Genomic DNA, 25,217 nt, shown 5'->3' on the forward strand with positions numbered 1-25,217 from the left:
TTGTTATTGAAGTTGAATTTGGTGAATGCTCCCTCGTGACTAGTCTCATTTTGTCGGTCTGGGGCTCCACGCATATATGTCTGAACCTCAATTATGTTGTGATCTGAGTATATTGTTTTTGATATGGTGACATTTCTTATCAGATCATCATTGTTAGTGAAGATGAGGTCTAGTGTATTCTCCAGTCTAGTAGGCTCTATTATTTGCTGGTTTAAATTGAATTTTGTGCAGAGATTTAAAAGCTCGTGTGAGTGTGAGTTTTCATCAGAGCTGCCTCCTGGTGTTATTACTGCAACAATATTATTTGCTATATTCCTGCATTTCAGGTGCCTTAAGTTGAAATCCCCCAGGAGCAAGATGTTGGGTGCAGGAGCTGGAAGATTTTCCAGACAGTGGTCAATTTTTAACAGCTGTTCCTGGAATTGCTGGGATGTTGCATCCGGAGGCTTGTAGACTACCACAATGACTAGGTTTTGGTTCTCGACCTTTACTGCTAAAACTTCCACTACGTCATTTGAGGCATTAAGCAGTTCTGTGCAAACAAGTGACTCTGCAATGTACAGGCCAACCCCCCCCTTTTGCCTGTTCACTCTGCCACATCTGTATAGGTTGTAACCTGGGATCCATATTTCGTTGTCCAAGTGATCCTTTATGTGGGTCTCAGTGAAAGCCGCGAACATTGCCTTTGCCTCTGTAAGCAGTCCATGGATGAAAGGTATTTTGTTGTTTGTTGCTGGCTTTAGACCCTGTATATTTGCAAAGAAGAATGTTATCGGACTGGTGGTATTGTTGGTACTGGGGGGGGATTTTTTTTCCGGCATTAGTATCTGTATCTGTTGGTTTGGAGTGGAGGCCATCGACTGTGGTTCCACTCCAGGAATGACTGGATTTGGTGTACGATTTCTGCCATTTCCTGCCAGTTTTTTTTCCTTCCTGGCACTAAAAAACCTCTCCCTCTTGAGTGGCTGTGGCTACCCAGGTTTTCCCATGGCCTGGATGTTTTGTATTTTTTTGTCCCCTTTAGATGGTATGCCTGGCAATTTAAGTTATAGCACAGTCTTTCCTGTACTGAAGAGGTACACATCTCCCACCGAGGAAGGGTGGGAGATGGATAGTATGTTGGGAAAGGAAGAAAACTTAAAATTTATCTTCCTTTTACATTTAGTAATTTATACACAAGGGGGTTACTAGCCCTTTACTCCCATCTTGTAACAGTTATGGGATGAAAAGCAATACTAGAATAAAATACACACGATGATGCTTGGTCAGAGAGTGGATGCCTGACAATTTTCTCTGCCAAACCTGAGTAAATTTAACACTAAACAGGTTTGGGGTTTGGGATATGGAGTTTACACAAAGAAAAACCTATTTGCAATTGTTTATCAAGATTATGAAAAGTTAAAGATTATGATGAAATTATGACAAAACAATATTTTCTTCTGTCTGAAAGATTAGTGCAAAATGTACACTGGTAACAAAACATACAGTACCTCGTAAACTGGCAAACAAATTGAGTCAATAAAGAGAACTTGCATCATAGGGAGTTTGTCTTTTTTCTCACGGTTCATCATGTCCTGCAAAAATAATTATTAAAACTTAAAACCATTATGTTTAAAAGAATATATTACAAGAGATATCTGGTTTTAAATCTAAAAAATAAATCCTCAGAAGATACATTTCATTAAAAATATCGAATGCTTATTCAGCCAAGTAACAGTAATTCACTTCACATTCTTCTATACATTATATCATGACAAAAACAAAGAATAGAACTTGATCTTTAATTAATTGTAAAACAAATCCACATACCATTGCCATATACATTTAGGGGATATAAATACATCAAAATTAACATATAAGTGTTCTCAGAACTTACAATTGGAGTAATCTTTAGTTCTTCTTTTTCAATGTCACCTTGTTCAAAGAACTCTCCAGCAACAAGTTCTGCCACCTAGAAAAGATCAACAAAGCTTCAGCAAATGCAGCTATGCATTTTTAGTAATCTAAAAGAAATTACCAGCTCTTCCTATACAGAATCCCATTTCATTTTTAATTTAATGAAAAAAGTATTCACATGAAATACAATCAGCTCGGATATAAATACAGTGGATCCTCAAATATCGACCTTTCTTCGGTCCAGAAGGCTGTTTGAGTGCCTTTACCGAATGAATTTATTCCCATCAGGAATGTAAATTAGATTAGTCCATTTCAGACCCTCAAAAATACACTTATAAAAGCACTTACATAATTGGTTGTGTTGGGAGCAGTTCGATTTTTGAGGTTCCACTGTACTACACTATTCACATAACTGCAAAAGGCTGCTGTTTGATATCCATTAAAGATGAAACACAGCTGAAATTTTCAACAGATGTTTGTCATTGCATAAAACTTTCAGCATACCTGCTTTTGTGTAACCCATGGCTTTGTAATAGCAGCGATGTCACAAATAGTCATCATCATGCCCCGCAGCTGGACTCTGTTTTCCTCCTTCTTGAAATCATATTCTTTGCCTTTTACCATAGCAAAAAAGCCCCCACGCTTTCTGTTGGAAAAAGAGGTTAGACAGGTTACTTGTGATGCACGCCAAAAGATTTATTGCAGTAATTGTTTATAATATAAAAATAATGAAACCTTCAATGTGATGAGGAATGTACAGTACTTGGATATAGTATAATGTATCACTACCTGAAAAATTTTCTGCCTAATAGTTTTCAATGCCAACTGTAAAACATGAATTAATACTGCTGGGGCTAGAGATGTAATACATTAGGCCTCTCTATCTGTGAGGGACACATTCAAAGACCTACTGTGGATGCCCTGACATATAATACAAATTATAAATAATTGTTTGCTTATGTTGAGTTGTGACTAATTGTAATAAAGGTTATTTGAATAGGATAGCCAATAATTAAACACAATAGATGTGTTTTGGTCACAGTACAATGGTGAGAGACATATTCACCATATCCCATAACTATCTCCAGCCCATTATCCCATCCCACTGTATCTCGACCCATTTGTACCTCAACTGTTTCAAGGAAACTATGAGCTATGTGCCAGTCCTCCGCAAGATGTCGAAAAATTGTAGATCAGTACCCTCAAGTATGGTTCCTTGATGTTGGTGAACCTGTTGACCTAACCAACTGAATTTGTGCTTTCCTGTCTTGGATTGAACCTGAATGTTTCCATTTCCCCAGGCACAGCATGACTCTTGCAAGTTTAATTCTCACCTTAATATGAATGTGATAATGAAACTAACCAGGCTGTAATGAATATGTGGGAGCAGCAGGCCACTAGTAGCAACAGCCTAGTTGATATGCCAAGCAGGAGACTAGCCTGGCCCATGGCCAGGCTCCACTGGAAAAACTCTCGAAACTCATCAAAGGTACACCCTCAAGAGACCCAGGATCATTAGTTAAGCACTTTTGCACTTAGCACCTATATCTTAACATAAGCAAAAGACCCACAAGCATTAGCTCAACAAATATATATACAAGATGTGTATAATTAGCAAACTGGCACTTAAATAAGCCCAGAAACAATTTCAGTCTTCCTCTAAGCAAAATATACCATCGTTGAAAGTTTGAGGCTGAACCGAATAGGCATTTTCAAATTATTGCACGGAAAACTCAGATAAAAAAAATTAGACACTCAGGTATTTTCAGTTGGGAGATACCTAATTAGATGTATTTTGGTAGTGTGATTCTAGAGACTTATTAACCTTTAAACTGTCCAAACATAGATCTACGCTCGCGCGAGTAGCACTCCGAAAGTAGATCTTCATTTTTTTTTTTACATGCTTTCTTATGGAGAAAATCAAGGTCGGAGTGCTACGTGTGCAAACGTAGATCTACGTTTGGACAGTTTAAGGGGTAATTACCTCCAGTAACCCTGGTTCCATATACCTTAAATCATGCAAGTGGCCTAGCAACTGCACTTTAAATCCCTCAGAGTTTAAAAAGCTGCAAGTCAGCTTTTCCAAAAGGTTCAGAAACTATAAATTATATCATGAAGTCCTGGGCCAAGAGCAATTCTAGAAGCTTAGCACATATAACCTAAGACACCTATGGCTCTAAACTGCTTAAGAGGTCAGGAGCTGGAGCTCATCCTTGACAACTAAGACAAATCTAGGTTTGCCATGTCTGTGGAGTATACCTGGAGAGGGTTTGGGGGGGTCAGTGCCCCCCCCACAGTCCGGTCTGAAACCAGACCTCGTGGTGAATCAGGGTGTGATCAACCAAGCTGTTACTGCTGGCCTCACGCAAACCGACATACGATCCACAGCCTGCCTGGTCAGGTCTTGACTTTAGGTGCCTGTCCAGTGCCTTCTTGAAGACAGCCAGGGGTCTATTGGTAATCTCCCCTATGTATGCTGAGAGGTAGTTGAACAGTCTTGGGCCCCTGACACTTATTGTGTTGTTTCTTAGTGTACTTGTGGCGCCCCTGCTTTTTATTGGGGAAATGCTGCATCTCCTGCCGAGTCTTTTGCTTTCATAGGGAGTAATTTTTGTGTGCAAGTTTGGTACTAATCCCTCTAGGATTTTCCAAGTGTATATTATCATGCATCTCTCTTGCCTGCATTCCAGGGAATACAAATCAAGGGACCTCAACCATTCCCAGTAATTTAGGAGCTTTATAGTACTTATATGCAGCATGAAAGTTCTTTGTACACTCTTCAGGTCAGCAATTTCTCCAGCCTTGAAGGGGGCAGTTAGTGTACAGCAGTATTCCAGCCTAGAGAGCACAAGCAATTTGAAGAGAATGATCATAGTTTTGAAGGTTCTCATTATCCATCCAATAATTTTTCTAGCAGACATGGTAGATACATAAAATTGGCAAATTTTCACCTATAAGGCCAAATGATAAATAACGTTTTATAGGCAAGATAGAGGAGTGAGGAACAAAACCATTTCTCTAGTTAGTAAAATTAAGTAATTGTTATTTTTTTTAAACATGCCGGCAATCTCTCACCAAGGCAGGGTGACCCAAAAAAGATACGCTTTCTCCATCAATCACACTATCACTGCCTAGCCAAAGACATGCAGGTACGACAGTAGAATTTTTATAATAAAAACTGGTACCTATACCTTAAAACCAATCCAGATCTTTTCAGAGGAAGTTCAAAGATGATCAGATGAGACTTTCTCATGTTATCACACAGAAACCCCCCATTCAAATTTATTTACTTTAATTCATACTTACATAGCTCAATCTATTATTCTGTTAACCCTTAAACGGTCCAAAGAGATTGATGTTCAAATTCGTAGTGCTACAAAAGTAGATCTACTTTTTTTTACATATAACAAAAAAAAAGTAGATAAAAGTTTTTTACACGTTTTCAAATGTAAAACAAAAAAGAAGATCTACATTTTTTTACATACTTTCAGATGTTGAAAAAATGTATATATACATTTGGACCATTTAAGGGTTAAACAAGTTGTCACTTTAACAAAAGTGACAGCTATGTATAACAGCATAATAGATAAAAGGAGTGTTGATTTGAACTAAAATCCATTGCATCATAATGCCTTACTAAGATGACTTGGTCTATTGTATGGGAAGCCTACTGGGCACACACTACCACTAAGAGACAACCCCCAGATGCAGCAGACTAGGTCTGGTGAGTTGGGAGCCGCTAGACACTGCCACTAACGGACAAACACTGGATGCAATAGACTTGATCTTAAATATGTTTGATTTATATCAGAAATACATTACATAGAGGACTACTTTATTGAGGATTTGATGCAAACCTTCAAATTTCGAAGCCAATCAAAAGAGGCTTACTCCACTTATTGTACGTCAACCAATAAATCTCGCTTTTTAATTGTTAAAAATGTCAAATTTTCACATACATAGCATAAAAGTGAACTTTAACTTTGGGTTATTTGTCTCAGTGTTTTAAGCTCAAAGTTGTTCAGAAGAGGCATTCCTAAGTAATATCATGGACAGATAACAGCACTTAATTTCTTTACAAAATTAGCAAACTGACACCCTCATAATCAATAACAATTTGAATCTTTCTGGAAGTGGAATACATCAGCATTGAAACTTTAAAACTGGTCAGGAAAAGCATTCTCAGGTCACCGTGCAGTAACAATTATGTTACATTCAATTACAACACAGGAGGGCCCCCCGCTTTATTGTGCTTCACTTTATGGCACTTTGTTAATATGTATGGACAATTCAAGTTATTCTCAAAAATTTGCTTATATGGCTACTGATTTGCTTTTACAGCATCTGTCTCTCTCTCAGCTATGTTTGGGAACCTTCCATAGTTTCAAGTGTTTTAAAGTTATTATGTATTTTATATATACGTATTCTTATTGCGTTACAATGAAATCTAAAGGTAGATGAGAGAGGAGTCGTAAGGCTCTTACTCTAAGTTCAAAATTAGAAATGATTGACTCAGTGAGCAAGATATCTATGGCTGAGATAGTATTAGAGATACTACTGATAATAGTACTTAAATATACCTATACCTCAATAAACTTACTGTGTTGGCATGCAGGTACATTAAAATCATTATTTGGCACTGTTACAAAGTAGGAGTCACTACACCAGGCGAGGGAGTAGCTACTCCAGGTGAGGGAGTAACTATGAGTGTCTCACTAGTGTTGATGCAATAAGCCATACCACGTTGAATGCACTGCTTCTCGTCCAATCAGCAATGTTAAGAAACTTTGGGTTTGGTTAGTACTTGGACAGGTGACTGCCTGGGAACACCAAATGCTGTTGGCATCAATCTTTCAGGGACCCCAATGAAAATAAGTCACTTTGACTTTTTGGGCTATCCTAGGTAATCTACACATTTGCTGCTATGTATGATAATTTATATAACTGTATTTACAAGTACCTGTACCTAAATATATTTACCAACTTAAATGTCATACATTGTTATTATAGACATTTTCATTATTCTCTGTATGGCATTTTTACAAAATTATATATGAAACATGCTAACAAAGTTCATACAATCATACTAAAACAAATTAACATAATTGTGAGGTGTGGTAGCCAGGCGAGCATAAAGGAGTACACCACAATAATTGCTATAACACATTTTCTCTAGTACAACATCACCAGAGAAACTGTATAGAGTATTACTGGTGGCAACTGTACAAAATCATTCCTTTCGTATGCCTTCCTTCATAATGCCATTAGCTCTAAAAAGGGTGTGTTGCATGAGAATGGGAGTGTTGCTGTTATGCAATCTTCTACACCAACGTGACAAAAAGTTGTACACAATGTGAGGTGTTTGTATTGAGGGGAAAACACTTCACATTTGCATGTATAATGAAAGATGAACACATATCAACATGCCCAGCTGCCAGTGCACACGTATCAAAACACGTATGAATCTGACCACCCACCCAAAACACCGACACCATAATAATAATAATATTATTATTATTATTAGGTCAGCGGAGTACCCTCCTCCATGGAGTTTTATAATAATACTATTAATAATAATATTATAATAATAACAATCTTTATTTCTACAAGTGAAACTGGGTGTCCATGAATTGGACCTCCTCTGGTTTTCCTTGGATCAAACCTGAATACCTCCCATTCTCCAGGCACTTTATGATTCCCAAGGATTTACGACTCCCCTCATAAAAATAATAACCTAATTACTTTAAGTCATAAAATCAGCCAACATCACTACATACCTGAAATATACTGCCAAATCAGTAGCAAGAATGGCATCTTCTAGGACACTTATTACCCGTGAATATTCATCAGGTGTACAGTTGCTGAGGATCTGATTACCCGCAGAGTTGAGGATCATAACACTCTGATCAAAATGGTGGTGTTCCATTGTTGAAGTTGTGTACAGCTGCGCAAGAGGTGATGATGCTCTGTACGATAAAATGTCTTCATTAAAAAAATATACACATACTTACCACTGTATTACATCAATAAGCAGAATGCCTTGGGTAAAACAAATAGAGATGACAACTTCAACCTAACTGTAATCTTTTTAATATCAAACCACCACAGGGGGAGTTAAAAGATAGCTCTAGGCCTTTCATGTTGGACTCTACACATCATCAGGTGCTCAAATTGTTGCAGGAATATGGATAAAATCCAAGCAAACACATTCAGAGTAAGTGATTTTGCTGGAAAGTGTTTGAACATGTTTACTCGGATTTTATCCTCTTTCATACAACACTGCAGGCTCCTGATGCATTCACTGCACCACGAAAGGCCTAGTGCTATCTTTCGACTCTCTCCATCATTGTTTTGCATATATATATATATATATATATGAGAAGTTTTTACAAAGTAGAAGTGATGCAAGGAGGGAAGAGTATATGGAGAAAAAGAGAGAAGTTAAGAGAGTGGTGAAGCAATGTAAAAAGAGAGCAAATGAGAGAGTGGGTGAGATGTTATCAACAAATTTTGTTGAAAATAAGAAAAAGTTTTGGAGTGAGATTAACAAGTTAAGAAAGCCTAGAGAACAAATGGATTTGTCAGTTAAAAATAGGAGAGGAGAGTTATTAAATGGAGAGTTAGAGGTATTGGGAAGATGGAAGGAATATTTTGAGGAATTGTTAAATGTTGATGAAGATAGGGAAGCTGTGATTTCGTGTATAGGGCAAGGAGGAATAACATCTTGTAGGAGTGAGGAAGAGCCAGTTGTGAGTGTGGGGGAAGTTCGTGAGGCAGTAGGTAAAATGAAAGGGGGTAAGGCAGCCGGGATTGATGGGATAAAGATAGAAATGTTAAAAGCAGGTGGGGATATAGTTTTGGAGTGGTTGGTGCAATTATTTAATAAATGTATGGAAGAGGGTAAGGTACCTAGGGATTGGCAGAGAGCATGCATAGTTCCTTTGTATAAAGGCAAAGGGGATAAAAGAGAGTGCAAAAATTATAGGGGGATAAGTCTGTTGAGTGTACCTGGTAAAGTGTATGGTAGAGTTATAATTGAAAGAATTAAGAGTAAGACGGAGAATAGGATAGCAGATGAACAAGGAGGCTTTAGGAAAGGTAGGGGGTGTGTGGACCAGGTGTTTACAGTGAAACATATAAGTGAACAGTATTTAGATAAGGCTAAAGAGGTCTTTGTGGCATTTATGGATTTGGAAAAGGCGTATGACAGGGTGGATAGGGGGGCAATGTGGCAGATGTTGCAAGTGTATGGTGTAGGAGGTAGGTTACTGAAAGCAGTGAAGAGTTTTTACGAGGATAGCGAGGCTCAAGTTAGAGTATGTAGGAAAGAGGGAAATTTTTTCCCAGTAAAAGTAGGCCTTAGACAAGGATGTGTGATGTCACCGTGGTTGTTTAATATATTTATAGATGGGGTTGTAAGAGAAGTAAATGCGAGGGTCTTGGCAAGAGGCGTGGAGTTAAAAGATAAAGAATCACACACAAAGTGGGAGTTGTCACAGCTGCTCTTTGCTGATGACACTGTGCTCTTGGGAGATTCTGAAGAGAAGTTGCAGAGATTGGTGGATGAATTTGGTAGGGTGTGCAAAAGAAGAAAATTAAAGGTGAATACAGGAAAGAGTAAGGTTATGAGGATAACAAAAAGATTAGGTGATGAAAGATTGAATATCAGATTGGAGGGAGAGAGTATGGAGGAGGTGAACGTATTCAGATATTTGGGAGTGGACGTGTCAGCGGATGGGTCTATGAAAGATGAGGTGAATCATAGAATTGATGAGGGAAAAAGAGTGAGTGGTGCACTTAGGAGTCTGTGGAGACAAAGAACTTTGTCCTTGGAGGCAAAGAGGGGAATGTATGAGAGTATAGTTTTACCAACGCTCTTATATGGGTGTGAAGCGTGGGTGATGAATGTTGCAGCGAGGAGAAGGCTGGAGGCAGTGGAGATGTCATGTCTGAGGGCAATGTGTGGTGTGAATATAATGCAGAGAATTCGTAGTTTGGAAGTTAGGAGGAGGTGCGGGATTACCAAAACTGTTGTCCAGAGGGCTGAGGAAGGGTTGTTGAGGTGGTTCGGACATGTAGAGAGAATGGAGCGAAACAGAATGACTTCAAGAGTGTATCAGTCTGTAGTGGAAGGAAGGCGGGGTAGGGGTCGGCCTAGGAAGGGTTGGAGGGAGGGGGTAAAGGAGGTTTTGTGTGCGAGGGGCTTGGACTTCCAGCAGGCATGCGTGAGCGTGTTTGATAGGAGTGAATGGAGACAAATGGTTTTTAATACTTGACGTGCTGTTGGAGTGTGAGCAAAGTAACATTTATGAAGGGATTCAGGGAAACCGGCAGGCCGGACTTGAGTCCTGGAGATGGGAAGTACAGTGCCTGCACTCTGAAGGAGGGGTGTTAATGTTGCAGTTTAAAAACTGTAGTGTAAAGCACCCTTCTGGCAAGACAGTGATGGAGTGAATGATGGTGAAAGTTTTTCTTTTTCGGGCCACCCTGCCTTGGTGGGAATCGGCCGGTGTGATAATAAAAAAAAAAAAAATATATATATATATATATATATCTTCTTTTCTTTCTTTCAACACACCAGCCGTATCCCACGGAGGCAGGGTGGCCCAAAAGGAAAAAACGAAAGTTTCTCCTTTTACATTTAGCAATATATACAGGAGAAGGGGTTACTAGCCCCTTGCTCCTGGCATTTTAGTCGCCTCTTACAACACGCATAGCTTACGGAGGAAGAATTCTGTTCCACTTCCCCATGGAGATAAGAGGAAATAAACAAGAACAAGAACTAGTAAGAAAATAGAAGAAAACCCAGAGGGGTGTGTATATATATGCTTGTACATGTATGTGTAGTGTGACCTAAGTGTAAGTAGAAGTAGCAAGATGTACCTGAAACCTTGCATGTTTATGAGACAGAAAAATGGACACCAGCAATACTACCATCATGTAAAACAATAACAGGCTTTCATTTTACACTCACTGGGCAGGACGGTAGTACCTCCCTGGGCGGTTGCTGTCTACCAACCTACCACATATATCTATATATATATATATATATATATATATATATATATATATATATATATATATATATATATATATATATATATATATATATATTCTTCTTTCTTCTTTCAACAAACCAGCTGTATCCCACCAAGGCAGGGTGGCCCAAAAAGAAAAACAAAAGTTTCTCTTTTTAAATTTAGTAATTTATACAGGAGAAGGGGTTACTAGCCCCTTGCTCCCAGCATTTTAGTCACCTCTTACAACACGCATGGCTTACGGAGGAAGAATTCTGTTCCACTTCCCGACGGAGATAAGAGGAAATAAACATGAATAAGAACTAGAAAGAAAATAGACGAAAACCCAGAGGGGTGTGTATATGTATGCTTCTTCATGTATGTGTAGTGTGACCTAAGTGTAAGTAGAAGTAGCAAGACATACCTGAAATCTTGCATGTTTAAGAGACAGAAAAAAGACACCAGCAATCCTACCATCATGTAAAATAATTACAGGATTCCGTTTTACTCTCACTTGGCAAAACGGTAGTACCTCCCTGAGCGGTTGCTGTCTACCAACCTACTACCTACATATATATATATATATATATATATATATATATATATATATATATATATATATATATATATATATATATATATATATATATATATATATATATATATGTATATATATATATATATGGGTGTGAAGCTTGGGTGGTAAATGCAGCAGCAAGGAGACGGTTGGAGGCAGTGGAGATGTCCTGTCTAAGGGCAATATGTGGTGTAAATATTATGCAGAAAATTCGGAGTGTGGAAATTAGGAAAAGGTGTGGAGTTAATAAAAGTATTAGTCAGAGGGCAGAAGAGGGGTTGTTGAGGTGGTTTGGTCATTTAGAGAGAATGGATCAAAGTAGAATGACATGGAAAGCATATAAATCTATAGGGGAAGGAAGGCGAGGTAGGGGTCGTCCTCGAAAGGGTTGGAGAGAGGGGGTAAAGGAGGTTTTGTGGGCAAGGGGCTTGGACTTCCAGCAAGCGTGTGTGAGCGTGTTAGATAGGAGTGAATGGAGACGAATGGTACTTGGGACCTGACGATCTGTTGGAGTGTGAGCAGGGTAATAATTAGTGAAGGGATTCAGGGAAACCAGTTATTTTCATATAGTCGGACTTGAGTCCTGGAAATGGGAAGTACAATGCCTGCACTTTAAAGGAGGGGTTTGGGATATTGGCAGTTTGGAGGGATATGTTGTGTATCTTTATACGTATATGCTTCTAAACTGTTGTATTCTGAACACCTCTGCAAAAACAGTGATTATGTGTGAGTGTGGTGAAAGTGTTGAATGATGATGAAAGGATTTTCTTTTTGGGGATTTTCTTTGTTTTTTGGGTCACCCTGCCTCGGTGGGAGACAGCCAACTTGTTGAAAAAAAAAAAAATGCATATATATATATATATATATATATATATATATATATATATATCCTAGGTAGTAGGTTGGTAGACAGCAACTGCCCAGGGAGGTACTACCGTCCTGGCAAGTGAGTGTAAAACGAAAGCCTGTAATTGTTTTACATGATGGTAGGATTGCTGGTGTCCTTTCTTCTGTCTCATGAACATGTAAGATTTCAGGTACGTCTTGCTACTTCTACTTACACTTAGGTCACACTACACATACATGTACAAGCGTATATACCCCTTTGGGTTTTCTTCTATTTTCTTTCTAGTTCTTGTTTATTTCCTCTTATCTCCATGGGGAAGTGGAACAGAATTCTTCCTACGTAAGCCATGCGTGTTGTAAGAGGCGACTAAAATGCCGGAAGCAAGGGGCTAGTAACCCCTTCTCCTGTATATATTAATAAATTTGAAATGAGAAACTTTCGTTTTTCCTTTTGGGCCACCTCACCTCGGTGGGATACGGCCAGTGTGTTGAAAGAAAGAAAGAATATATATACACCTATCATCCAACTTACGACCTGCTCGACTTACGACCACTCGACTTACGGCCGTGTTTTTTATGCCAAATTTCTGGGAAATAAACAACTGTTTTTGTTGTACACAATGTTTATCCTAAACCTTACAGTATAAAATACAGTACTAACAACATAAAAAGTAAAGTAAAACATGAAATACCAAAATAAAACAATAAAATAAAGTCATTACAAAAATGTTTTGTTGATATGCAGTAGTCAAGTTCGACTTATGACCATTTCGACTTATGACCGGTTTCTCAGAACTGAACTCAGTCATAAGTCGGATGGTAGGTGTGTGTGTGTGTGTGTGTGTGTGTGTGTGTGTGTGTGTGTGTGTGTGTGTGTGTGTGTGTGTGTGTGTGTGTGTGTGTGTGTGGGTGTGTGTGTGTGTGTGTGTATATATATATATATATATATATATATATATATATATATATATATATATATATATATATACACACATTCGTCCCTCATTTATTGTCGTTAATCCATTCCTGGAAGTGCAATGATTATCAAAATAGACTATTTTCAAATCAATTTTCCCCATAAGAAATAATGTAAATACAATCAATCCGTTCCTGACACCCAAAAGTATTAAAACAAAAATTTTTTTTACATGAAATATAGATGTAGTACATAAAAAATACAATGGGACATGATGAATGAAACATTAGCAGCATAACACTTACCTTTATTGGCGATTCTTCTTATTGTATGGAAGACTGGAGGAGGAGAGATTGGATTAGTTACTGTTTGGAAGGGGAATCCCCTTCCATCAACACCTCAGGTACCAAGTCCTTTTCTGGGGTTACATACTTCTCTTCTCTGTTTCTTAATGCCACTAGGACCAGCTTGAGAATCACTGGAGTCCTGTCTTGCAAAAAAAAAAAAAGTGTCCAGAGAGCTCTGTTTCTGGCATCTCTCTAACCCTTTCAGAGTTTCGGCCGTACTAGTACGACTTACATACCAGGGTCCTTGACGTACTAATACTCATTAATTCTAGTGCCTTCAAATCTCGTGGAAAAAGGCTGGTAGGCCTAGGTGTGAGAGAATGGGTGTGTGGGGTCGGTGTGTGGGGTCAGTGTGGGTGGTAGGAAAAAAATCTGGGACCCAGTGGCACATTGTGGGAATGCCATTTTAGCAGATGTTGTTCACCATGACCCGTGGTAAGAAGCTCCTCACTCCTCAGTGAATTGGGACACTTTTGTTCCCCAGTGACAGTTCTAATACAGATGGAAGTGCCAGTGAAGATGAGTTTCATGGTTTTGGCAAGGTTTTGACTGAAACTAATGACCATAATATCGGTAATAGCGAGGAAAACCCAGACGACCCTTAGCCTTCCACCTCTGCTGCTGGGCCGTCTTGCTCACGTTCAGTTGTACCAGAATCAAAGAGGAAACTTCTATTTTCCCAAATCCCAGACTCAGATGTGAGCACTGGAGATGATAGTGATAGTGAATATGAACTATAAGCTCTTGAAACCAGTTCCAGTAGTGATATTGAAGTGCAATATTCTCCAGTAAAGCATCAGTATATACGATATATGCGCGCTGGTAGTGTGCCATGTGCTATTCCAAGGGGAAGGAGCACATCTTGGAGTAATCCCGTGGCTGTACAACAGGAACAGATAGTGAAAATGACGATGATAGTGTTGGAATTGGGATGGAAAATGTGCATGGTGGTGGTAGTGGTGGTGCCAGCCGTGAGGCACCAGCAGTGGGCCATGCTGCCACCCACGCTGCTGCCTCAGCTGATCTACAACAAAGGCCACCATCCCCCACCCACCCACCACACCAGCCTCCACAACCACAACCACTTGTCATTGTCCAGTACCCACCAGCAGACTGCACCTGAGATTGGCAGGAAGCTGTCAATTTTGTTCCAAATCCCCACCAGTTTGATGAAAGCCAAAGTGGAATACGGCCATCTTGTACACTGGGGAACAATGCCACTGAACTGGAATGTTTCGAGTTATTCTTTGACGAACCCCTGATGGAAATTATTGTCAGGGAAAGCAACAGATGCTACGAGTACACCATGGCAAACACAATACTTTCACCAAGCTCACGGCTACACAAGCGGAAGGAGACAACTGTGACTGAGATGTATCTTTTCTGTGCCACAATAACGCTTATGCCACATGTGTATAAGCACAGTGTGAAATCATACTGGCCAACAGACCGCCTGATTGCAACCCCAGGTTTCAGTGATATAATGGGAGTGAATCGATTTGTGCTACTATTACGTATGCTTCACTTCTCAGACAAAACCAGGCCTGACAGAAACGACAGGTTATATAAGATTAGGAATGTGTTTATGTAACTGAAAGAGAAATTCAATATGTATTTTTATCCCTTCAGGAAGCTTGTATTTGACGAGTCTTTGATCCTGTTCAAAGGAAGACTCTCTTTCAAGCAGTACATACCAAGCAAGAGGAAATGCTTCGGTATAAAGTTGTTTGTGCTTTGTGATTGTTACAGTGGTCTGGTATTGGATATTATTGTGTACACTGGAAGTTATACATTGCAAAATACCAGGAAGTTATTGGGCATCTCTGGTGATGTGGTTAGAACAATGATAGAACCATACCTTGGTAAGGAGCATATATTATATACTGATAACTGGTACACAAGCCCCTCACTCAGTGATATTTTGCGAGTGAACATGACAGATGTGTGTGGCACAGTGCGTGCAAATCGTAAACATATGCCCAGGTCTGACACTGGCATTCATACACGTGAGGTTCAGACATTTGCTGCCAATGACATCATGGCATTTCGGTGGCATGACAAATGAGATGTCACACTGTTGTCATCAGTTCACCCTAACGACATGACAAACACTGGCACCTGGAGTTTACCTGGAGAGAGTTCCGGGGGTCAACGCCCCCGCGGCCTGGTCTGTGACCAGGCCTCCTGGTGGATCAGAGCCTGATCAACCAGGCTGTTGCTGCTGGCTGCATGCAAACCAACGTACGAGCCACAGCCCGGCTGATCAGGAACTGACTTTAGGTGCTTGTCCAGTGCCAGCTTGAAGACTGCCAGGGGTCTGTTGGTAATCCCCCTTATGTGTGCTGGGAGGCAGTTGAACAGTCTCGGGCCCCTGACACTTATTGTATGGTCTCTTAACGTGCTAGTGACACCCCTGCTTTTCATTGGGGGGATGGTGCATCGTCTGCCAAGTCTTTTGCTTTCATAGAGAGTGATTTTCGTGTGCAAGTTCGGTACTAGTCCCTCTAGGATTTTCCAGGTGTATATAATCATGTATCTCTCCCTCCTGCGTTCCAGGGAATACAGGTTTAGGAACCTCAAGCGCTCCCAGTAATTGAGGTGTTTTATCTCCGTTATGCATGCCGTGAAAGTTCTCTGTACATTTTCTAGGTCGGCAATTTCACCTGCCTTGAAAGGTGCTGTTAGAGTGCAGCAATATTCCAGCCTAGATAGAACAAGTGACCTGAAGAGTGTCATCATGGGCTTGGCCTCCCTAGTTTTGAAGGTTCTCATTATCCATCCTGTCATTTTTCTAGCAGATGCGATTGATACAATGTTATGGTCCTTGAAGGTGAGATCCTCCGACATGATCACTCCCAGGTCTTTGACGTTGGTGTTTCGCTCTATTTTGTGGCCAGAATTTGTTTTGTACTCTGATGAAGATTTAATTTCCTCATGTTTACCATATCTGAGTAATTGAAATTTCTCATCGTTGAACTTCATATTGTTTTCTGCAGCCCACTGAAAGATTTAGTTGATGTCCGCCTGGAGCTTTGCAGTGTCTGCAATGGAAGACACTGTCATGCAGATTCGGGTGTCATCTGCAAAGGAAGACATGGTGCTGTGGCTGACATCCTTGTCTATGTCGGATATGAGGATGAGGAACAAGATGGGAGCGAGTACTGTGCCTTGTGGAACAGAGCTTTTCACCGTAGCTGCCTCAGACTTTACTCTGTTGACGACTACTCTCTGTGTTCTGTTAGTGAGGAAATTATAGATCCATCGACCGACTTTTCCTGTTATTCGTTTAGCACGCATTTTGTGCGCTATTACGCCATGGTCACACTTGTCGAAGGCTTTTGCAAAGTCTGTATATATTACATCTGCATTCTTTTTGTCTTCCAGTGCATTTAGAACCTTGTCGTAGTGATCCAACAGTTGAGACAGACAGGAGCAACCTGTTCTAAACCCATGTTGCCCTGGGTTGTGTAACTGATGGGTTTCTAGATGGGTGGTGATCTTGCTTCTTAGGACCCTTTCAAAGATTTTTATCATATGGGATGTTAGTGCTATTGGTCTGTAGTTCTTTGCTGTTGCTTTACTGCCCCCTTTGTAGAGTGGGGCTATGTCTGTTGTTTTTAGTAACTGTGGGACGACCCCCGTGTCCATGCTCCCTCTCCATAGGATGGAAAAGGCTCGTGATAGGGGCTTCTTGCAGTTCTTGATGAACACAGAGTTCCATAAGTCTGGCCCTGGGGCAGAGTGCATGGGCATGTCATTTATCGCCTGTTCAAAGTCATTTGGCGTCAGGATAACATCGGATAGGCTTGTGTTAATCAAATTTTGTGGCTCTCTCATAAAAAATTCATTTTGATCTTCGACTCTCAGTCTGGTTAGCGGCTTGCTAAAAACTGAGTCATATTGGGACTTGAGTAGCTCACTCATTTCCTTGCTGTCATCTGTGTAGGACCCATCTTGTTTAAGTAGGGGCCCAATACTGGACGTTGTTCTCGATTTCATTTATGGCTTTTAGTTCTTCCCGTGATTCTTGACTCCTAAAGGATTCTTTTAGCTTAAGTTCGATGCTTGCTATTTCTCTGACCAGTGTCTCCCAATGCATTTCAGATATATTGACCTCTTTTAGCCGCTCTGTTATTCTTTTCCGTCGCCTGTAAAGGGAGCGCCTGTCTCTTTCTATTTTACATCTACTCCTCCTTTTTCCTAGAGGAATAAGCCTTGTGCATACATCGAGTGCCACCGAGTTAATCTGTTCTAGGCATAAGTTGGGGTCTGTGTTGCTTAGTATATCTTCCCAGCTTATATCGGTTAGGACTTGGTTTACTTGGTCCCACTTTATGTTTTTGTTATTGAAGTTGAATTTGGTGAATGCTCCCTCGTGACTAATCTCATTATGTCGGTCTGGGGCTCCGCGCATACATGTCTGAACCTCAATTATGTTGTGATCTGAGTATATTGTTTTTGATATGGTGACATTTCTTATCAGATCATCATTGTTAGTGAAGATGAGGTCTAGTGTATTCTCCAGTCTAGTAGGCTCTATTATTTGCTGGTTTAAATTGAATTTTGTGCAGAGATTTAAAAGCTCGCCTGAGTGTGAGTTTTCATCAGAGCTGCCTCCTGGTGTTATTACTGCAACAATATTATTTGCTATATTCCTCCATTTTAGGTGCCTTAAGTTGAAATCCCCCAGGAGCAAGATGTTGGGTGCAGGAGCTGGAAGATTTTCCAGACAGTGGTCAATTTTTAACAGCTGTTCCTGGAATTGCTGGGATGTTGCATCCGGAAGCTTGTAGACTACCACAATGACTAGGTTTTGGTTCTCGACCTTTACTGCTAAAACTTCCACTACATCATTTGAGGCATTTAGCAGTTCTGTGCAAACAAGTGACTCTGCAATGTACAGGCCAACCCCCCCCCTTTTGCCTGTTCACTCTGTCACATCTGTATAGGTTGTAACCTGGGATCCATATTTCGTTGTCCAAGTGATCCTTTATGTGGGTCTCAGTGAAAGCCGCGAACATTGCCTTTGCCTCTGCAAGCAGTCCACGGATGAAAGGTATTTTGCTGTTTGTTGCTGGCTTTAGACCCTGTATATTTGCAAAGAAGAATGTTATCGGACTGGTGGTATTGTTGGTACTGGGGGGGGATTTTTTTTCCGGCATTAGTATCTGTATCTGTTGGTTTGGAGTGGAGGCCATCGACTGTGGTTCCACTCCAGGAATGACTGGATTTGGTGTACGATTTCTGCCATTTCCTGCCAGTTTTTTTTCCTTCCTGGCACTAAAAAACCTCTCCCTCTTGAGTGGCTGTGGCTACCCAGGTTTTCCCATGGCCTGGATGTTTTGTATCTTTTTGTCCCCTTTAGATGGTATGCCTGGCAATTTAGGTTATAGCACAGTCTTTCCTGTACTGAAGAGGTACACAGTTCAGGGTGAAAAAGCTTACAGGAAGGGAGTTTGCATTTTCCTGTTGTCATATGGGCATGGCATTTTCTAGGGTGGTCATAGTTGCACGTCCCATCTGTTTTTCCAGATTTCCCATGCCAGCAGATACCAAGTGCATAGTATGTGCACAGGCTTGGTTTCCGTTTGCCTTGGGTTTCTGTGACTGTATTCCCTGTTGGTGCATGTTTCCCTGTCTTACTTCTATCCTCCCTAGCACCAACAATGGAGCTCCCACCAGTTGTTTTTGGTAATATATCCTCACTATTGCTAGTGGAGTCCTCTTGTTTGCTATTTCCTGCGGTATTTCTAGTTTGCAATATTGGTTTTATCTTATCTTTGACTACACTTGTTTCCCTACTATGGCTCCTGTCCCCTATGAGGTCATTTATATGTATTCCTTCCTGCGTATAATTCCCGACTACCTGGACAAAATCTCCAGCTTCACCATTACTGTCTCCCAGGACAGCATCTCCAGCTTCACCATTACTGTCTCCCAGGACAGCATCTCCAGCTTCACCATTACTGTCTCCCAGGACAGCACCTCCAGCTTCACCATTTCTGTCTCCCAGGACAGCACCTCCAGCTTCACCATTACTGTCTCCCAGGACAGCACCTCCAGCTTCACCATTACTGTCTCTCAGGACAGCACCTCCAGCTTCACCATTACTGTCTCCCAGGACAGCATCTCCAGCTTCACCATTACTGTCTCCCAGGACAGCACTATCAGCCCCACATTTACTGACTACCAGGACATCATCTCCAGCCTTACAGTTTCTGACTACATGGCCAGTATCAAGGGCAGTACCATTCAGCCCAGACTTTTTATGTTCCCATCTGTTGTAGAAAGCTTCCAGGTTTTCTATGAAAGCAGCTTTGATGTTATCCTCTTTTAATACCCTTGTGATTTTAGTCCACAGATTTATCTCATTTGGGCATACCCAAAAACACTTCCCTGTTTTAATACTGCTTGTAGCTAGTTCTGGGATATCTGCACAAGGGGCGTGACACCAATTTCCACAAAAATGACAATTTATCCATGTGGAAGCCCGTTTGTTTGACTGACCACAGACTACACACAGCTTCATAATGATTTGAATGGTTGATTTACTGCAATTTTACTAGCAACCTCTTGAATATTCTATTAATAACCTCCTTAAATGAAGCTCTAGCTATTTGTATTTCTGTTTCTAACTGTTTTTGTATATTGGACAGCTTACCGTGCACGTTCCTGATATATATTTAATGTTTGTGTTTATAAGGGCGCCTACAACCCCATCCGTTTACAGTCTGCTTTATTGTCCAACGAAACCGTTTGAAACCAGTCAAGGGTTCGGTCCAGTCAAGGGTTCGGACCAGTCAAGGGTTCGGACCAGTCAAGGGTTCGGACCAGTCAAGGGTTCGGACCAGTCGATCTGATCTGATCAGTGGGTCACTTATTTAAAACATACTGGTCGGTGATTTGAGCTAACACATGAAGGATCTACTGGAAATTATCTACCCGAGTAATATGTGATTTGATTGATACAAAAGTATAACTTGCGTGTTGAAGAGCCGGTGACTGCTGGCAGCTCCTACAATGACGAACGGTCGACCTCAACCCTTGTTTATCAATCGCTGTATCTAGCTTTTCTATTTTTTTTTCCGTCTCCACCACAATAAATGCTATATTATCACTATAGTTGACTGGTGGAAATTTTGGAGGAAGGACGCTTTTTCTGGAGTAATAATTGCTTCTCGTTGTGTATATTGCGACCGCTGGTAACTACAGGTTATATGAAATTCACAGTATATGTCTGGTATTTCAAGAAAAAAGAAACTAATGAAAGTCACTCCACTCCACTAAGTACCATTATAATACTGGTTAGTTGCTACTACAACACTGTATTCTGCTATTCACTGGTATCACTAGATTATATGCGAGTACACTAGCAAGCCAGGAAGATTATTAAAAACAGCTGACCTGTGGTAAGTTTCTGGCGACTTCTGGCACCTGCCTCTATAGGCTTATCACTTCATTTACAAATTCACCTGTTTTCAAATGACACTTTAGCCTTTATCATCAATATACTAGGGAGCCACTGTAGTATACACTATACACTATGTATACTCAATGTTATCAGGGAGACTTTCTTTCCTCTGACACAAAGTTCAATTATTATTATTTTTTCACACGGGACACAGGCCTATGATTCCCCTCTGGCAGTAAACTCTGCTAGGTAGTGCACACTAATTCTCTATGCACGCAGCATAGAGAGAGCAATGATTGATTACACCCTCAATATGCACCCAGTGGACAAATGTGACATGCAGATTGGGTTTGTGATTGTGTTCGCAAGAGTTATAAGTGGTACATAAAACTCTTTTTCCATCTTCTGGACATTTCCATGCTCAATGCTTATAATATGTATAAGATGAGGACAAGAAACAAACCATCATATAAGAACATAAGAAAGGAGGATCACTGCAGCAGGCCTGTTGGCCCATACTAGGCAGGTCCTTTACAATCCATCCCACTAACAAAACATTTGCCAAACCCAATTTTCAATGCTACCCAAGAAATAAGCGAATTCTGTTTGTCTGTCATCAGACAAATAGTATTCAATTACCAAGGAAGAACACCTGCAATAGACCGCCCACTAAATTATCAACAACTACCTTCTCGTCTGAAGCATGGTGATCACTTCCTGGTAAAACTGCCTGCTACTGCTTTCAAGAAAAAGGCTCAGAAGAGGTGTTACGTCTGTGCACATACAAAAAAAAAACACCCACAACAATGCAGAGACACTCGTTTTATGTGTGAGGAGTGTAAAACACCACTGTGCATGACACCATGTTTCAAAGACTTCCACAGGCTGCAGAACTTCTAGAAACATTCCCTGTGACTGTATATGTGTATACAAAATATAGAAAAATAGTAATAAACAACATTTTATATTGTTTGTGTGTGAAAACAATAATTATAAACAATACAAGAACAACAGTGTTTGTGGAGTTATTGTGTAGCAAATAAAGAGAAAAAACTTATAGAATAGTGCTAATATTGGTCTCACAGGCCATAAAAGTTACTTGGAAAAAAAAATTAAAAAATAATACAAAATAGCACCTAAAAAACAAAAACAAACAATACCGGGTGACGGCAGTCAGTGATGATACCATATATGGGGCATTTTCTGTCAACTTCATGCCTCCATATCTCGGTAAGTATTGATGGTAAAAAATTTTTGTTTAGCCTATAATGTTTAGAAAAAAAAAACTATCTTTTCATAAGAAAAAATATATATTTTTTTTTTTTTGAAACTTGGGGGACCCTGAGAACAAGTCTCTGAGAGGGCCTGTGGACCCTGAAAGGGTTAAAACTTCCCTAAAATGGGCCAAGACTCTGTCACTATACAAGTTGCCAATATGGCTTGCAACATCCTTATAAGGGTGATGTTTCTCCATAAATCTTTCCATCCTACCCCACATTTCAAAAATCTCCTTAATTTCTGAAGAAGGCACCTTCTTCCATCTCTCTTCCTCCTCCTCTGCAGCAAGATTCTGAGCTACAATCTGTTGCTGTTCCTGCTGAAGCTCTTGCATCTCCTCAGTGGTTAGCTCTTCGTTGTGGTCCTCCACCAACTCTTCCACATCCTCCAAACTCACATCCAACCCCATGGAACTCCCCAATGCCACAATAGATTTCACAACTGACGTAGGCTCATCAGGGTCAGTCACAAACCCTTCAAAATCCCTCTTGTGAACACAGTCTGGCCACAATTTTCTCCAAGCAACAACAGCTTCCTTGATTTCCTTTTTCTTTGCCACGATAGAAGATATGGTTGTATGGGGTTTGTTAAACATCCTGGCCAGTTCAGCCACATGTACGCCGCTTTCATATTGTTTAATGATGTTTTTCTTAAATTCAGTCATATTTCTCACCTTCTGTACCAAAGGCTTGGCACTAGGAGCTTTCTTTGGAGCCATGGTAGCTTATTTAGCACTTGCAAGCACTAAAATGAATGGAATATTATGAAATATTTCGTATGAACAAGTTAGAGGACTGTCGCTCACTGGTAAACAGTGGCACACTGGCTGGGAAGGGAGGCCGAAGCAGCTCAGAGCCATGAGTACGCATCCAGGACGAACGACAATTAGCGAGTGAACTGACCATTTGTGAGCCAATGTCTGGATGAATATAACGCGACAATTTCCGAAAAGGACAACTATCAAGCCCGACGATTATTGAGGGACCACTGTATATACAGTGGGCCCCCGGTTAACGATATTTTTTCACTCCAGAAGTATGTTCAGGTGCCAGTACTGACCGAATTTGTTCCCATAAGGAATATTGTGAAGTAGATTAGTCCATTTCAGACCCCCAAACATACACATACAAACGCACTTACATAAATACACTTACATAATTGGTCGCATTCGGAGGTGATCGTTATGCGGGGGTCCACTGTATATATATATATATATATATATTTTTTTTTTTTCAGCAAACTGGCCGTATTGTGGCTAGCTGGTCCAGTGGCTAACGCGACGGTCTGGAGTTTTGAGACTCTCTGATTGCGGGTTCTATCCCCACCCACGGTATGGTTTGCTACTTCTACTTACACTTAGGTCACACTACACACACATGTACAAGCATATATATATGCACACCCCTCTGGGTTTTCTGCTATTTTCTTTCTAGTTCTTGTTCTTGTTTATTTCCTCTTATCTCCATGGGGAAGTGGAACAGAATTCTTCCTCCGTAAGCCATGCGTGTTGTAAGAGGTGATTAAAATGCTGGGAGTGAGGGGCTAGTAACCTCTTCTCCCGTATATATTACTAAAAGGAGAAACTTTCATTCTTCCTCTTGGGCCACCCCGCCTCAGTGGGATACGGCCGGTGTGTTGAAAGAAAAAGACATAATAAAAATTAAATGTTACTTACTTGATCTGGAAGGAATTGTTTGTGCCTCGGTGGTCAAGGTCATGACACAGACAAGCCACCAAGAGTGCCAAGCATTCCAGTTCACCCAAAATCTTCCACCACTGTGTAGTCTGGAAATCATTTTTTGTCATCATCATTATGTATCATCATTACCCTTTTTCTACTTTCTACTGGAGAAGTATTTAGAAATAAAAATGGACAATAAAGATAGGATTAAGTATAACACTGGAGAAACACTACAATAAATATGACAAAAAGTGGCATTACATTATGACAGATAAGAAAGTTATTATAAAAAGTATACTGAAGGGGCGATACCAAAATTTTTGCTGATAATGACACTCAATTTTAGGATATCAACAACATCCAAATTAGCCAATTCCAAATGATGCTATTACTCTGGCACACTCATAATAAATAAGGTACTTTATCAGTATCTTATGTACAGGATATATTTTGGGTAGAACCTTTTTTTTTTTAAGCAAATGTAGAGTGAACTATAACAGCAACAACAAAAATTAGCATGTTAGACTCCTTTAACTGGAGTGCCTTGATGCCATTTAAGACAAGGTTCAAGTTAAGGTCTGTCAAAGTCAAATTTGCACATTATACAATAGGTCAAATTACATTGGTGAGGTAACTAGGGAATAAACTAGGGATATAAGATGCACTGGACAGAAAAAAGGACACCAGCAATCCTACTATCATGTAAAACAATTACAGGCTTTTGTTTTACACTCACTTGGGAGGATGGTAGTACCTCCTTGGGCGGTACTACCGTCCTGCCAAGTGAGTGTAAAACGAAAGCCTGTAATTGTTTTACATGACGGTAGGATTGCTGGTGTTCATTTTTCTGTCTCATAAACATGCAAGGTTTCAGGTATGTCTTGCTACTTCTACTTACACTTAGGTCACACTACACATAAATGTACAAGCATATATACACACCCATCTGGGTTTTCTTCTATTTTCTTTCTAGTTCTTGTCCTTGTTTATTTCCTCTTACCTCAATGGGAAAGTGGAACAGAATTCTTCCTCCGTAAGCCATGCGTGTTGTAAGAGGCGACTAAAATGCCATGAGCAAGGGGCTAGTAACCCCTTCTCCTGTATATATTACTAAATGTAAAAGGAGAAACTTTCGTTTTTCCTTTTGGGCCACCCCGCTTCAGTGGGATACAGCCAGTGTGTTAAAAGAATTAAAGATGTATATCTTTTTTCTTTCAACAAACCGGCAGTATCCCACCAAGGCAGGGT

General features: G+C 40.2%; 1 protein-coding gene and 1 pseudogene across 7 annotated transcripts in view; one reads left to right on the plus strand and one right to left on the minus strand.

Annotated features, from left to right (window-relative positions):
* Positions 1–25,217, minus strand: part of Pde11 (Phosphodiesterase 11) — a 580,189-nt gene that overhangs the window by 10,505 nt on the left and 544,467 nt on the right. For all 7 annotated transcript variants that reach the window (XM_070099914.1, XM_070099915.1, XM_070099912.1 and 4 more), the window contains 5 exons: positions 23,964–24,073; positions 7,674–7,862; positions 2,401–2,542; positions 1,877–1,951; positions 1,491–1,574 (listed from right to left, as the gene is read on the minus strand). In XM_070099914.1, the coding sequence (XP_069956015.1) occupies positions 1,491–1,574; positions 1,877–1,951; positions 2,401–2,542; positions 7,674–7,862; positions 23,964–24,073 (600 nt within the window). The remainder of the gene's footprint in view (positions 1–1,490; positions 1,575–1,876; positions 1,952–2,400; positions 2,543–7,673; positions 7,863–23,963; positions 24,074–25,217) is intronic.
* Positions 6,623–6,741, plus strand: LOC128684762 (5S ribosomal RNA; annotated as a pseudogene).

This window comes from Cherax quadricarinatus, chromosome 70, assembly GCF_038502225.1.
Source record: "Cherax quadricarinatus isolate ZL_2023a chromosome 70, ASM3850222v1, whole genome shotgun sequence".
NCBI classification, from domain to species: Eukaryota; Metazoa; Arthropoda; class Malacostraca; order Decapoda; family Parastacidae; genus Cherax; species Cherax quadricarinatus.